The sequence below is a fragment of the Nesoenas mayeri genome, assembly GCF_963082525.1.
Source record: "Nesoenas mayeri genome assembly, chromosome: 7".
In the NCBI taxonomy this organism is placed as follows: domain Eukaryota; kingdom Metazoa; phylum Chordata; class Aves; order Columbiformes; family Columbidae; genus Nesoenas; species Nesoenas mayeri.
Window position 1 is genome coordinate 15,423,791 of NC_137551.1, and position 17,261 is coordinate 15,441,051.

The 17,261-nt window shown below is 35.4% G+C and overlaps 1 protein-coding gene across 8 annotated transcripts in view; it reads left to right on the forward strand.

The window, feature by feature from the left end:
* The window catches only part of KCNMA1 (potassium calcium-activated channel subfamily M alpha 1), a gene marked incomplete at its 3' end in the record, with an annotated part of 468,462 nt that overhangs the window by 114,813 nt on the left and 336,388 nt on the right, over positions 1-17,261 (forward strand). For 7 of the 8 annotated variants that reach the window (XM_080347450.1, XM_080347452.1, XM_080347453.1 and 4 more), the window contains exon 2: positions 4,725-4,889. The exons of the other annotated variant lie outside the window; for it this stretch is intronic. In XM_080347450.1, coding sequence (XP_080203576.1) covers positions 4,725-4,889 — 165 coding nt within the window. The remainder of the gene's footprint in view (positions 1-4,724; positions 4,890-17,261) is intronic. 8 annotated transcript variants of the gene reach the window in all.

The window sequence follows — 17,261 nt, forward strand, 5'->3', positions numbered from 1 at the left end:
AACAATGACATGAAAAGGGGATATTTATACAAGCAACCCATACCAGAAATATGAAGGGCACAGAAAAAAAGAAGTCTGTGAGGACTACTGAACATATGCACAAGTGCAACAGAGGAGCTGGTCACTGGAAAAAAAGGAGAAAATTGTATTTGGTCTTGCAACCTAGACTCTTCATAGTGACATGACGTGGGGGTGTTTTTTGTGGTTGTGTTTTGGTTTTTTTTTCTTTTGGTCAGAACAGAAATTAAGGTTCCGGTTATAAGTGAGGACTGGTGAGGAGCTTCTTAGAATTTCAGCAAACAAAAACAACAGTTGTCTCACAGGAGTTTACCTAAGAAATGTTTTGGAATCTTTTTGGATATAATTTTTCTTAAACTGCCCAATTTGCAAACACCAAATTACACAGCTTGTGAATACTTTATGAAAGAAAAATTCTTGGCTGTCTCATCAGCCATGTTTTCCACAGATCATTCTATTTACTTTCATTCAGTGAAAGGAATAATGTTTTTCTGGGTATCAATAATTAATCCTTTGAAACTAGGCAAACCGTAGCTACAGTATGATAACTGACATCAGTGTAACCTAAGAACCTAATATTCAAAGTGACCAAGAACCTAATATTCAAAGGAATCCTGTGGAAAGGCAAGTTTAGAGGGAGTGCCTCGTAGCTCATGTGTAGTTAGTGTTTGCTTTCTCTGTCCTGTAAGATTGACTCTTTTCAAAGAACTTTCTAAGTCTCCATGCAGCTATTTTTCCCACATTCCTATCTGCAGTAGAGCAGGTGAACTGTTTCAGGTTTTTTGCCGTTTTGCTTGTTTTTAGTACTGCAAACTGGTATTTAGTAACTATTAAGATGAAGACTACAGATGGAAACTATATCTGATGGAGAACATCTGCTGTGACAATGTATTCAGTAGGTACCTGACATCTTGACATACACTGTATATTGCCCAGCTGCTTAGAATGTACCATTACATTACAGTTTTACATAAACTTAAACCCCTGTTTGGAATTATCAAAACGGCGAGGTAAAGTATCTAAGGGCATGTAACAGATTTACTGATAGAAGTCTAATAATTTTAAACTCAGTGTTTTAGAGGTCTGCCTAACAGAAAGGGGAAATGTATATGCAAAATCATTCCTTGTCACATAGCATCTGTTGGTGGCTTTGGGGAAACAGATGAATGAAGAGGAAAGGAATATAAGTGTAGATTTCCAATGTATAATAGTGGCCGGTATGAAAGTGGTGTTGATATGCTATAAAACATTTCTTAAAATGCAGGCTGTAGGCGTGCAATGCTGTTAATTGAGGGGCAGTTAAGAGAGATAAAATTGCAAGTTACTCTCATCAATATCTAAAGTAACCCTTCCGTAACTTTCCGAAATTACATTTTATTCCTCTGTTATTGTTGCGTACTCCAAACCAGGTGCAACTGCCATTCTGGCAGTTCCTTTCTCATCGCGTATGTGTAGGATGGAATTCCTCAATGACTCAATGCCCTGTATTCTCCTTACAGTCGACACTTCATTTTTGTGTGCTGTTCATACTAGTTAAATATTAGATAATCAGGAATATCTAAAGTTCTTTTCTTTTGCACCAGACTTTAATACAATTCTTTTTACTCACATCACTTGCATGTTTCCTGTTTTCTCTAACACATATGATCAGGAGACCAATTTGTTGTTTTTTTTATTATTATTATTATTATTATTATTATTATTATTCAGTACTTGTACTTCAGAGCATGCTTATTGGGTTGTCTGCATAGTGTCCTGTTTATTTTTGTTTGTTTGTTTGTTTGGGTTTTTTTGGGGGCTTCTACAAAGGTGGGTTATTCTCAGATGCTGTTTTAAGTTTTCCTAATAATTTTCTCATTTTTATGTAATGCAGCCCTGGGTTGAATGTAGTGTCTGTGGTTAGTTCTATGTCTGAACAGATACTTTAGAGAGAACTAAAGTGAAGCAGGAAGGGGGATACCTTTTATAAAAGGAAAGCTGGTTTTGGGTGTCTTTTCCCTTTTTGAAGTCTGCTTTCTTATGGTAACTGTCTCTTACGGTAACTAAACTTGTGTAATCTAAATCAATATTTATTGCTGAAAATATAAGACAAATTATTGAAGTTTCTAGTCCAGGTCTGTGTCAAACCACTGGTAGAACAGTGAGTCCTGATTCTTGTACACCCCTTCTCATCATACATTCTCTTCCATTTGTCATTAAGTTCAGGAAATGTATATTTCAAAAAATATTCTACTTCTCACTTAATCTACCTGGATGTTGCTGTTGTCAAGTAATTAAAATAACGAACACTTTGTGAAACAACAGGTAAGCAGAGTGGATAAAGATAGCGTTATCTTACTTGTAGATACTGTGCCTGTAAATAATTGAACATTTGCTGTCACTCTCAGGTTATTTTTTAAGCACCTTCACCAGGTTGTGGTGTTGGTTACTCAATGAGGTGAAGAAATAGCCATGAAGCAGGTCTATACAGCTAATAACAGGACTGATTTGTACTCAGTGTAAATGAATATAATTACACCTCCTCTACAATGAAAACCCTGTCAATACTTTTATATTCAGTAGGAAACTGTAGAGAGTATAAAAGCCCACTGTGCTGTGCAGAGGAGCACTTATGGAGTAAAATCTGGTGTTTGTAGAGTTTACAAACTGATGGGTAAGCTTGATCAGTTACAAAGGGCAGTTGAACTGGTGGGAAGATTTTTGGTAGGACAGGGCTGTGGGAAACTGTTGCCCTGGGTTGGGCTGAAATGGTGTCCTAGGCCACAGGTGGGCTGGGAGGAGACCCTGGGGGAGAGGGGCTAGGGCAGGTGAGGCCTGTAGGTGCACCCAAGGCCTTGTAGATGTGTCTAAGTTGCCTAAACCAAATGTTTTGTTTTATTACAATGTCTGGTATATACAGCTAGGTTTTGTTTTCTGGTTTATAATCAAAACACCAGTGGCAGTCAAGATACTTCTTTAAGATGGATCTATATGGTGTGGTGATGAGACGGGTCACAAATTGTCCCTAAGTGTCACTCCTGGAAATACCTTGTGTTCTACCATATGTCACCATCCTAAGCCATGAGCTCATTTCTGTAGGTTGTGCTCTGTGCTTGTGCAATGCAGTATACGTCTTTCAAAGCTGAGTGCAAAGCATGTGATTCACTGTATCCAAATTTGTCAGGGAATGAGGTCCAGTTATGCAAATATAAAGTAGCTTTTATCATCTGTTTGGTTGTTTGCTTAGGAAGTACTGAATTCTGCTGTAACTCTGAATAGTTTGTTAAAATAGCTACATCATGCACTGTGCTCTAATCGCTAGTAAGAAGATAGAGCCTGCATTTTGGGAGGGAGACTAACAGAGAATAATCTGATTAGCTAATTAAGTTGCAATACTGTGATTCTCTAAGAACAAGTGTTGCTCTATAGTCCTTTGTTGACAGATTCAGTGCAACTGCTTTATTAGTTCAGTACTCCTCTCAGGAAGTGCCCTTGCCTTTACGTCCAGCTGTGTCCTCAAGGCCATCTCACAGCCATGCGTTTTGACTGTGATAGTGTCGTATTCCTACTGTAGTAATAATCACTGAACCAGCGTCAAACATCTTTGCTTGTATAACGGATTTCCTGAAGGGGATTAATGGCAATTGATTTCCTGCTTAGTGGCCTATAGGCAAGTCAGCTATAAACAAGATATTTCAAGCTGTTGGTCTGTGCAGAGTGCTTGAAGCACTAATGTAGATCTATGGGTGCAGTTCAAGTGCTCAGTACTTGCCTCAGCACTGAATTTTTTGACTCCCCTATGCCTGGTTATCATAACTTGTCAATATTCAGGAAGTCATCAGTATTATGTTGTCACTGAAGGCGCGCTCATGGCACAGTCTGATACTTTGCATATGATGTGTTTTAGATGATGTACAATCCAGGCTGGCTTTTCCTATCCTTTCTCTTGATTTTTGTGCAGCATCTGTGACTGTAGCACATAGCAGGCAATTATAGAGGGCGACATCCTTGCTGCAGCATCCAGGAGAGAGTGATATGAATTCCAATGCATGTGACTCATCAGTCAGCTTAGTGCAGCTGAGGCTTCTCTTTAAATTCTAGTTCTACGAGAGCCACTTGCTGACAGAAGAATTTGTGTGATAAATTAAACACTTTCATTGAAACACTGACACTGGTTCAATGATAGCGTGGCAGCTCCCTGCAGATTGTCTGTGGTGTATTTTGTCTTCGTGCTTGATAATTATTGTCTTGTTACATCATGTGTCTCAGTAAAGGTTTACTCAGATTATTAATTCTAGTGATAGTAAATTAAAATTGTACATAAATTATGTTCGCATCTAGTACATGTTGTTTTGAACTACTACATCAAAAGGTCTTTCTGTGTATGTCTGACAAAGTCATATATATGTAGCTCTCTAATTGCATGCATAGCTCTTGGCAATTATGCTGCCTATAGATAAGGAACATATAGCATTTTTGATACCAAATATAGGTTTTATAATTTAATGTCAAGGAGAGTATTATCTAGCTGTTAGCCTGATGTCTCATGGAATATTTCTCTTTCTTTTCTTTCTAAAGAGATATGGCCACATAGGTGCTTAATTTCATCTAGCAGGAATCCAAAAATCATAATTTGCTATTTTCATTGCATTTCTTAGCCACAACTGTATGCTGACTTTCAATGTTAAATTGCTAAATATTAACTAACCCAAATACTTACTTTGCAGGAGGCCCAGAAGATCAATGGTGGTGGAGATACACAGGCAGATGGGGCCTGCAAACCAACAGATGAGAAAGAGGAGAATGTGGCAGCAGAAGTGGGATGGATGACCTCTGTGAAGGACTGGGCAGGAGTCATGATATCTGCCCAGACATTAACTGGCAGAGTACTTGTAAGTTTTCTATGACTTTCTATATTCTTATTTTAAAGAACATTTTTTAACAAGCACTCCATCCCAGCATTAGTGGAAGATTTTTGATTGGTTTGCTACATTAGAACTGAGTCAATCCCAAGTTTTTATTTTGCAAGTAAAACAGCAGACTGATTCCCACTTAAAGAGAGAACTGGAGACAGCAAGTAAGAAAATATAACTTCCAACCCACCCCCAGCCTATTTCAGTATTCTGGCACTATGATTTTGAACTGTGCTACAAACACTGACTTTAGTTTTGCCATATTATATCAAATTACTATAGGCCTATTTTGTCTGGAAGTCAATTTTGTGCTAGGAAAAATGGAAGCCAACTGTGAAAATAAGCACAGTGTTAAAAATTTAGATATTGGTCAGAACAGTAAAGCGAAGGGAAGTCTGAATTGGCAATGCATTGGGGTTTGTGATACTTTTGATAGACTAGTAGTGATTTTGTTTTCTTGATTTTTTTTTTTTTCTTTATTAACTTAGGAAGTCCTTCAAACATGAACTGTTATGTATCAAATAAAGCCACAAATCAGATATTGATAATATGTAGTTTCAAGTTCCACTGAAAAAACTTTATAGTTTTCACTTTCTTTGAATATAATTATTTTATGGCCTTGTCAGCTCATACTTAATTGTCAAGTGTGTTCTGAGGAATTTGCTACAGTTAAAAATGTCTCATGCAATTTTGATTAGTTTCCTTGTTAGAATGCATGCACTTACAAACTCGTAGAAGTGATATTTAAATCCCATTTAAAACTTTTGAGAATCGCAGTGAGATTTTGAAACTCATTTGGGTTAAACTGAAAACAGAGTTTATGTCCTTAATTGTTTAAGATTGTTTACTTTCATTAAGTGATATTTTATTGTGAGTCCGTTATGATCTATAGAATAATTACTTGGGTAGGGGAAGGAAAACAAGATAAATTGCACTTCCCAGTCAAGTTTCTTACAATGAAAGTCGAGGTGGCTCAACTGCTGCTGTCTTGTTTAGTTCCGCAATAATATTATTTTGATTACCTTTTTTTTTAAGTACCTTTTGACAATTTGCTTATGTTAAATGCTGACTTTTAGCAATAGCTTGAAAGCATGTTCTGTTGCCACTTTTTGCATTAGATGTCTTCTGTGTGAAACTGGAATATTGATTGTCTCATGAAAAGCGGTATATTCATCTTTTGCATGTGTTCCTGATATCTTCAGCATTAAAAATGCTTAGATCCATGCTTCTTGTTCCACTTCAAGTATCAAGGCTAGAAATCTACCAAAACCAGAGTCCTATGTTACTTAGCTGTGCAATCAGAAGTTAGCATGTGTTATTTTTACTGAGGGATATGTGAGCACAAAGACAAACAAACAATCAAGACCAAAACCTGAAATATAAACCACATTTTACTATGTGTTTTTATTGAAGATACTGGGAGAACTTATCAGCTCCATTTGATGTCTTTATTTCTTTTGGGGGTACTTTATTTATTTATTTATTTGTTATTTTGTATTTGCAGTTTACCATTGCATCTTACAAGGGACTAGTATATTGCCAGAGATTTTTTTTTTTGTAGACAGCTGGCCAACATCATTGGGTCACATTATATCTGAAACTATATTTATAGTCTTGTCAAGGTGTAACAACAGGTATTGTACGCATCTTGGATCATCAATCTGACTAACCATCTGAGAAATAAATAGTAACGTATGGAGTATGTTAGTTAATTTTGTTCAGTTTAGAAAATAGTATGCATTTGTTCCAGTATACCACTCATTGGTTTCAGGATTTGAATTGATAGGATGTAATTTCCAGAGGACTATTTCCAGTATGAACATTGATTGTTTATTTAAATTTTACTTCATGGTTATATTTGCCAAGGGTTAACTGCTTCAATGAACACTTGTTCTAGAGAAAATATTCATATTATTTGTAGATATAGGATGTAGCTAAGCCAAATCAATATTTTTATCAAAGTATGTTATTTGAAAATGACTTACTTATGACTTCCTGCATACTTAACACAACCTGTTCCTACCAGCTGTTTTACAGGGTGTTTCAAAAAGATGGACCCGGAACGCCTTGTGTTGTGATTTCAAATTTTTGAAACACGCTGTATTTCTAAATTTAAGTATGAAATTACTTTTTTGTACTCTGAAGGAAGAACTCCTGGCTTTATGGTGCTATGAAACCAAAATTATGTGAGATATCTGTAGCTAAAGAAATTAGAGTATATTTTTTACACTGTCAGATTTTAAATTAAAATAAGAATTACAGATCCAATGTTCACAAAAAAGTTTTAAAAGTGGTCCATTGAAAATGGGGTTGGGAAAAGAGCAAAGATCTTCAGTTCAGCATGATGACCCATCTGCCTGGGTTTATTTGACAAGAGAAGGAGGCAAGTTAGCAGAGTGCTGAACACACATCAGTATAAAGTAGAATCTTATTTGTGTTTTCTGCTCATGGAAAGATCTCTCATCATTATTTTTGCTTTGGATAGTCATTTTCTACACAGTGAATCTTAGTGGAGTGTCAGGTGCTGTTTCCGGAACCAAAACATAATATTTTTTGCACCTCTTTCTACTGGAGTCTCTCACCATATCTTTGACATCCCTGGTCTAGCTTTTATTTCTTCTCCAGTAACCTTACAAAACAACTTCTTAATTTAACAGATCAGTTTGTCCAGGTGCTTTGTGAGTGTTGGAACAAATATTTATATAGTGACTGCTCCTATAATTACCTCTTTAATATTTAATCTTAATGGCTACTGACAGGTGAAGAAAATAAAGGCCAACAATATGGAAAGTACAGGACAAAATATATTTTTAAAGGTCACAGCTTCACATCTGTGCAATTTTAGTACAAAATTGTACATTTACATCAACATAAGATGATTTACCCATTTCTCTTGTGAAATCAAACATTTCTTTTTAGACAATAGGTGCAAATCAGTAGACAACCCTTAAATACAGGCTAGAGCACCCACTTCAACCATAGCTGTAGAACTAGTTGAAAACTCAAACTTACTCTTTTTGGTTGTTGTTTAAAAAGTGGTTTGGAAAAAACATTTTTGAAATCACGCAGTTCAGTCCATCTACTGGAAAGTAAGGGATGTTGCTTGTTGTTGATGATCTGGGTCGTTGTTGAGAGAACTGAGACAGTGAAATGAGTCAATCCATTTATGACAAACACAGTGGCTCTGAAATCCTTGAAAGAGGTGATTCCTCTCCACACTAGTTTTCTCAAAAACATTTAATTAATTGGTGGTTTTGGAGGGAAGAGTAACTGAAATTAAAAAAGTATTCTTAGTCTTCTACCCTCCCATTTCATTGATAAAAGAGGAAGAACTACTTTTAAAGTCTAAACAAAGAGAGAAGAAATTTAAATCCTACTCAAACCTTGAGATATTTTGCTTTTGGCTTCAATTAAATGTTCCATTTCAAAGAAAAATAATAAACATTTTAAAGTATCTGAAACTTTCTGTAAAACACCTATTGATGATGGATATCTGGTCCTGCCAGCAGTGTTTGCTGTGAGTTGTGGAAAAATCCTCAGGCTTGTTATTTAAATTTTGGCAATATCTTGTACATGTACATGTTACAGCTAACTAGGTGAAGCCAAAGATATGGGTATTGTGCAAATTCATCTCTATTTACAGAAAAACATTCACACATTCTCTGTGGAAGTGATTCTGAACAATGGCAGAATGAACTGTCTCCCTGACACAAGCTTCTCATACTGGTACTCTTACATAAAACTCAGTATTGTTTCCACCTACTCTTTTTTACTTTTTTGAAGCACAGAAAAATTTGTGCTGCCAGTTTCATGTGTTGCTTCTCAGAAGTGGTAAATTATATCGGGTTCTTCAGTACAAAATGCTTGCCTTGTGTCATTTCATAGTATGCTACTCCCTCATCACTTAAGTATCTAAGAACAGGTTCATTGGAAAGAATAGTATCTCAAATATATCCTGTTAATATGTCCACTTGTATCCTTAGCTTTTGGTTACATGAGGTAGGAATTGCCCCTGTTCCTTGCTTATCAGGGTGTTTTTGTATCAATTCAAACAGAAAACCATTAAGAAACAGATTTCTGTCCTTTCAGTCTCTAGTGTCAGTTAGGAGTAGGTGTTGTGTTTTTGTGGTGGTGTTTTGTTGTGTGTTTTTTGAGGGGAGCAGCATGAGAACGGGAAATTTACTTGCTAAATAATTAAAACATCAAATTTTCAAAATATTTGACCATCACTTGTTTTATCATGATGTCAACTTAATGTCTCATAGCCTGTAATTCTTGTCTGGTAATGACAGCACAGTTAGACAGAATAGACATAAAAGTGACATGTACATGGGATTGTGCTAATATTGCAGTTGATTTAGTAGTTTATTTGAATATTGTAGGGATAAAGTGCTGAAATAGAACTAAACATTCTTACTGCTTTAGGAGTGAAATTCTTCACTTGACATTTCAAACGTGGTTTATGCACAAAGGAATATTCGCACTACCCAGCTTCATGTGAAGAGCAGGCTTTGGAGGAAGACATTTGTAGGGGGTGATCCAGAATGTACTTTAGTTAGAAATGTTTTTGTTTTCTCCAGCAATGCAGAACACTGAGCTGGCAAGACATGGTGCCTACAGCCGTGTGGTCAGAATATCCTTTTCTCCTCATTATTTAGGTTTAAAAGCATGCCTGGAATGTAATGTTCTTGTTGGCACAGACTTTGAAAATGTTACTTTTGTTCTCAGATGATGTAGATGAGAATTTTACATACTGCTTAAAAATATGTCCATATTAAATTGCATAAATACATGATAAACAACACGCTAATTGAACCCATGCAGTTCTGTTTGCAGTTGATGTTGAGTGGCAGAAGTATAAATAACAGTAAAAGGTAACAGTTTACTTAAAATCTGTTTAGGGAAATACCGATTTACTTTGAAGTGCTATATAATGCTGTAGATGATGGAAGTATCAGATAAAAATTCCTGAGGTGAGTTTCTCAAAAGATTCAGACACATACTTAATCTGAAGAAGCAGGAAATTAAAGGTGTTTATGGACTAATTTTGCTTCCTGAAATTAATTTTTCTGATCATTTGAGTAAGAAGAAAGAGACTTCCTTAATTAAGTGAAGTGCTTAATATACAAGATAAAGTCATATGTATATTGATGAAGTTACCACAGTTCACTCTAGGATGCAGTTGAATGTGGAGTCTCCTTAAAACTGATAAAGAAAGAAAAATCATTATTTCAATTGCAATTCCAGGAGATAAAATGCTGAAAAAAGTTGTTCCATTTTTTTTAACATATGACTTATAAATGCATAGCAGAGATATGAGCTTTACTGAGCTTGTGCTAAGAGCCTTGTGGTGGTTTTGCCCACAGCCTTGACTCTCACAGTACCTGAAGGAAAGAGAATCAGTCAGAAACAGGCAAGTTTTTGTTTAAGTGGAGTCTATTAGGATTTGCGTTTTAATCACTGCATGATGAAAGTGTCTCTTAGATTGGCAGTATTGAAAGAAAGAGGAGAAGAAAAGTCCTTGCTGGGTGGGAGGGGGCGAGGAGAGGAGATAAAGGAGGAGATGGCATTTTTAGTGGCAGTGGTATATTTAATTAAGTAGTTTATTACTAAGTTATTTAACTCAAAGATTAGGTTGCTTTTTTAATGCAAAGTAACTACATTTAAAAAACTAAAGATGAAGAAATGGTATATGAAGTTTTTTTCCTTAAATTAAAAAGTGACTATATGTTCCCCAGTATACATTTAAAATGAAATAGAAATTTTCTGTAATGTAGTTTGGTTGGAATTTATAATTGTTGCTACGTTCTCTTCATCTATCAAAAAAATCAAGCAGTCATTCCTTTTTTCTCTGGCTCTGACTGTTGTACATGTTCAAAGGTTGAAAAATGCAAGTCTGACAAATATTTTGGCAAGATAGGACAAAGTTTTGAGGTTAGTGATAAAACTTGGGACTAGCTTGAGACTTGGGACTCTGCTTGGCAGAGGGTCTCATTCTGCAAGGTTTGGATATTGCAGTTTCTGAGAAATTGGTGTCAAAGCTCTAGAATGTGATTAAAAGTCTGGATCAAAGACCATCCATTGAATAGAGAGTGCACTAAACCGTTACTGTGGAAAGATTAAGACCCTTAGCTGGACTTCTGAAGAACTGTTAAAAATGCTGGAAGGCCTCACTGCTCATTCAAGGAAGGTTAAAAGTGACATCTTTCTCTTACTTTATAAAAATGTAAGCTTTCAGGTTTTCTAATTTGTATGTAATGATGACAGTTTGATCATAAATACATGTGGCACTGAAGCGCAACTAATTTGCAAGTCTTGCTGAAGCAAACATTCTGAAGTGTAAGTTGGTTATTTTTTCTTGGATAAGATGTAGGTTTCATCCATAAATACGCCATAAAGAGGCTATTAATTAAAAATTATATCACAGTACCCTAGAAGGGAAAAAAACATACATGAAGCAATGGAATTAAAAGTACTGGTGGTTGTGTTGTGAGTTGGTGTGTGTTTTTTCCTGTGTGTGGTTTTTTTTGTTTGTTTTAACTTTGTATTCAAGTGAATTGAGAGCTAATAGAGTGTTTTGAAAAAATACGAGTAGAGAGCACCACTGGATTTTTAAATATATAAGTAATTATAGTAGATTTTCCTGGAAAAAAAAATGTATGCTATATACTGCTTATTTTTTTTCAGGATATTTTCACAGCTAGCTTGGCTCTTTCTGCCTTTTTTTTTTTTTTTTCCTGAAGGAGAGCACTCTTTTTTTTTTTTTTAACACTGAGGAGGAAAAAAAAACCCACTACTTCTTGCAATAAGTTACAGTTGCCTAGCAGCCAAAGTGAAATTTAGCAGCAGAGAAATTATGTGTGGTTCATATCTCCTTCCAAAGGCAGTAATGGTTCTTTTATGACTTTAATGAGAATAGATGCTCAAAGGATAATTTGGTATCCCTGGCAGATATGAATTTGGAGAGGCTGGATACATTTGGTATATATACATATTTTTTGACAGTGTTCTTTGCAATATGAGCTATTTGGCTAGATTTGTAAAGCAGGAAGAGAAAGCTTGAGCACCCTGAGTATGTAACATCTCAGAATTTGCATATGACATTTAACAAACTTTCTCAGGAATAAACAAAGCTCTCGTAAATTTTGGTCTTATTTTTCTTTCCATTGTGGGATGCTGTCATCCTGGAAATGTCTTGCATCCAGTCTTGTGGAATTAACATACAGTGTTTTCTGAGTACCTGTGATGTTCTTAGGATGCAGTTAATCTGAGTAGAACTTAATTTCAAATAAAATGTATTAATTGATTTGACAATAGAAATTGAATGTATTCTTCAGAGACTTAGTCGTTCATACTCATATCCCAGGCCTTTTACAAATCGAAGCCCTGACATTAGTTATTCAGCAGTGAAGTACATGCATTCTTGGATAACAGGATTTGTTTTGTAGTCTTTTGATTATGACATTACAGTTTTTCTTAGATAGTGAAGGGAAGTTTGGTGTGGCCTATAAACTCCCCTAGTTAGGCTAAAACAACTAGTGCCATATTTTCCCTTGTATTTTGCTCTAGGTTTGTGATCTAGGGGAGGAAATCTTTCTCAGCCTCTGGGTCTGACTGGATGGTCAGGAACCACAGGATGTTCCATGTCCTTTGTGGTGTGGTGGTGGTTTTTGTTTTGTTTTGTTTTCCTTGGGTATTTTTTCTTTGTTTGTTTTGTTTTTATATATAATATATCTCTTGAACCAAGACTCATATTAAGACTTGTTTTCATAAGCAAGTAAAATACTTCACAGAAGTTAAAGCAAAATTGGAGCTTCTCAGGTTGCGATAGCAAGATTTCAGAAGATACACTAAAGTTTCACTACAAGGTTTACTGTCATCCTGTTTCAGGAGAGAGAGAGCATACCTTCTATTTCTACCCTGTACTGAATCTACTTCCAATCCCTAGCATAAAAATGAGGTATTACTAGGCCATTTGGGAATGCTAAACATTTCAGGGACATTATAATTGTTATAAGTTATCTAATCACATTAACCATTAATTTACCTTTTTACATGTCCCTGAGGATGACAGAACAATAAATACTTGTTAATAACCTGAGTATACAACTGTCTCTTAAAGCAGATGATTTCTTATTTTGTGGATGAGGAAAGTAAAACACAAAGGACCTGATGATGACTGCAAAGTGCAGAAATTACTAGCACACTCCCACCCATGGCACCAAATATGTGGTTGATGAACTTCAATGTGTGCAAAATTAGGGTGATGTATCAAGGGGGAAAAAACCAAAAAATCTAAATCACACTTACATGATTCTGAAGCCAGAACTGGCAGTATAAAAGATAAAGCTGAGGAAAGATTTTGGCATTATCATAGATAGTTCTCTGAAATAATTAGATTGATTCTGGGGATTGTCAAGAACAGGACAGGTGACGTGATTTAGAAAAAGACATGACTCAAAGTCTTTATGTACTCATAACTTGAGTAATGTGTGAAATCCTCATTTTTGTATCTTAAAAGTGATAGAATAAAGGACAGAGAAAGGCAACAAAAGCAATAAGGATGCAAAACAGCTGCCTTATGAGGTAAAAATGGCTGGGAGTTTTCTGTTTGGAGAAAAGGCTGGTATTGGGATATGGTCAGCATTTACAAAGGAAGTTGGTGGACAATATATGCTGAGCTATTACTAAACAGATGCTAAATACAAGAATGATTTATGACAGCTGTTAGAAAGCAACTTAACAGATTTTCTTTTCTTCTTAGTTTTGGCTCTGTGGTGGTTTTTTGTTGTGTTTTGGTTTTTTTTGTTGTTGTTGTTCTTCTGTTCTTCTGAACTTCTGTTTTTTGTGTGGGGTTTTTTTGTTTGTTTATGTGGGGTGTTTTTTTTTTTTTTATAAGGAAGACTGTGCAGACAGTGTCATCAGATTCAAAAAATAGATTGGACAAATGGGCAACAGATACCAAACAGCCATTACAGAGTATGGGAAAGAGTGATCTTCCAACACATCTATTCCAAAGACTGTATGAGTGGAATGGTCTACAGAAAGTTACTATTCTTTCTTGTTCTTCCTAAAAAGTATCTCATATTAACACGGTCAGAGATGTGTCTCTGCTAGACAGACAGCTGACCTGGCTCTGGGGTGACACTTCTACAGCTTCCAGTCATACCTTCTAATTGCTAGATCAAAATTTGACTCACTCTACACCTTTAGATTAATACAGTAGAAAAAGGAGACATTGAGTCAGAGGGGAGTGATGGGGAAGCATCTTACTTTTAATACATAGCCATTTAAATGTTCATGATTCTTATTTATTTAACAGTATGTGTGTTTCTGAACCTGTGTGTAGCAGATTTTTTTTTTAGGTCTTCTGGATGAAAAGAGTTGAACATGTATTTTAGATTATATACTACTACATCTGTATAAAAGTTCCCCTTTCCTCAGTCTAGTCGACAAATAGGAGAAATGTCCTAAGGACTAAAGGGTATAGTCTTATCAAGTTAGGGCATTTGTATAAAGACAGTACGCAAAGCTACTGAGAATGGACCTTTTAGTGTGTTAGTGTAACTGTACATGTTATCTGTTCATCACAATTGTTCACAGATTATGAAGTGGTTGCTGATGTTTGTTACTTACTGTTCATATGGAGTAGTTTGGATTTTGCTCCTCTGTGTTGAGAAATGGACCTTGTCAGTTTAGTGGGGCTTTTTAAAAATCTTTCATAGGCCTTGGCAGCACATAAATGAGTCCAAGAGATGTGTTCTAGATTGCCTTAATCTCCTGTGACAATGATGTGGGCTACTTCCAGGGTTTCCATAGGAATAAGAACAATGATTCTCAAATTGAGTTAATGAGATACTGAATGATAATGGAATAGAGTAGGAAGTGTTGAGTAAGTCTTGCTAGTTTCTATGGTAACTGCAGCTAGTTTAAGTTGTGGTATTTCTTTTTTCTGAATATTTATTGATTGTTGACAATACCAAAGATTGTTTTGAAGGATTTTTGCTTTGGATCAAAGGGTGGGTTTCTGCATACAGTCTTGGAGGAGCGAAAGTTCTTTTAGTCTACATATTTCTTGAACATAGGACTATTCAATTCTGCAGTGTAGCTGTAGCATTTCTAGTTGTCACTGCACCTTCAAGGTAGCCACCTTGTGTTTTGTGAAACTGCTGTAATTTCAGTGTCTTGTTAAAAAATAGATATATATGTATATTTAGTAGTTAAACTAAAATAAGAAAACCAAGAACATGCTGATTTCTCAGTATGAGGCAAAATCTAGGACCAAGAAATTACTTTATTATCAGCTATGACGCTGTACTGTGGCAAGAAAGGTGGCTGACTTTAGTTGTTTCTCCATCATCTTGCTTTTTCTGTTAATATATGCTGATCTTAAACTTTCTTCTGTGTTAAGTCTCTCATGAAGTGTATGGCTAATGAAACATAAATAGTACAGAGTGTTTCAAAATGATGGACCAAATTTGCGAGTATACTGTTTTGAAGTTGGATTCATCTTTTGAAACACTTTGTATTTTTTCTCCTCAGTTTTAAATACTGCTTTGTGGAGATGGATTAGATTAGCATGTTAAAATCAAAACAAGAAGAAGATAAACAGTATGTTTCATAAAAGAATGGCATGAACTATCCTGAGAACTGAACTGGGCTTAAAACCTTACATTTGAATTCTTAGCTCAGAAAGCGGAGTATTAGCAAATTAAGTGTATACATCACATGTACAACTAATAATTTTTTCTCTTAATTAAAATTACTAATTTTAGAAGCCTTCTTTTTGTAAGCAAGACCTCAATGTAGTCTTGTGTTAATGTATCTATCCTGTTTTTGTGGTCTTTTGGTCAGCTTGTAGGAGTTCTTCACTGTGCTACAGTGACTTCTGTGACCTCCAGATAGATGGCCAACTTGTAGAATCTGTTCTGTTATTATTACAAAGTGTGTGACTTTTCCTACAGTGGGAATAAATATACTCTGCTAACACCTTTGACATCTACCACTTCATTTTTTTTTTCTAAATATAGGTGTCTGTGGAATTGTATCATTAAAATGAAGAGCAGCAAACACACTTAAAAATCATGTTCTGTCAAATTTTGAATGGTATGATTATTTGGAGGAAATCAAAAACATGATTAGTATTTAGACAGTTACAGCAAAACTGGCTTGGGGAAACTAGTATTGTAGAGGTATTTTTGAAAAATATTTAGAAGGCTCTGTTACTACATGAATGTCAAACATAGATTATGAAAAGTCCTTGCTACTTCTTTCTTAGATACAGCTGGAAGGAAATTACATAAATACAGAAGTATTCCTTCTGATAACTCTGTGTTGCATCCTCATAAGAGCATGATGCAGAGGAAACTTACCTTCCACCTGTGAGCCACTGACAATAATCAGATATTGAAAAAAAGATATGGACACAACTGTTCCAAATGAAGCATATTTGCAAAGCTCACCAGAGGAGACAGATGGCTTCTCCTTAAGGCCTTTAAGCCATTCCCATGCAAAGGGCTTCTCTGATAATGCAGTTGATAATATTATTTGTTTAATATTTTTTCTCTTTGCATTTAGTATATTTAATAAAATTGTGCATGTAATCAAAACACTGATGTGATAATCTATATTTTTAAAGATAATTCTGCATATAATTTTGTGCAGCTCTACCATAAATGATTTTCTCTGAGATGCAGGGTAAATGGAACAAACTTCAAAGCTCATGGTTAAAGAAAAAAAATTTCCATTTTGATGTCTAGAGAAAAACAATAGTTAATTTCAACACAAAATATTATCTATCAGAATAGATTTCCTTTTGTTTCTTGAATATTCAGTATTTTTGTTTTGTTTTGTTTTGTTTTTTTTTAAATTTCAAACTCTTGTTTGATAGTTACTTAAATACGCACAGGTTTCCTGAGAAACGCCCTCAGCGGATTCTTCTTGGCTTCAGTAGTTTTATGTGGCTCCTTAAATATGCAATGCTTTGGCATGGGAGGTTCCTCTCTGTTGTAATTAATGCTTTATTTCAGCTTCAAAAGCTGAAGCAGAGACAACTTCACAGCTTACCACTAAAGCTGCAGAAAGTCTCACTTTTCCTGTGAAGTCTAATGTCTGTCCTGCTACTGGAAGAATAGTATAACATTCAGTCAGAATTAAAATGCCAGCTGCTGATGTGCAAGAGTGACAAATCTAATTGACAAATTCCCCAGATTATTTATATATATATGTATGTATGTGAAATAGTTCTCCTTATTGGTAAGGTTTGGAAGGCTTGGTTCAGGCTGAAGTAATAGTAAACAACCTACATGTCTTTCTGAACAGGGAGCAGAAAATCTATTGGAAGAAATTAGA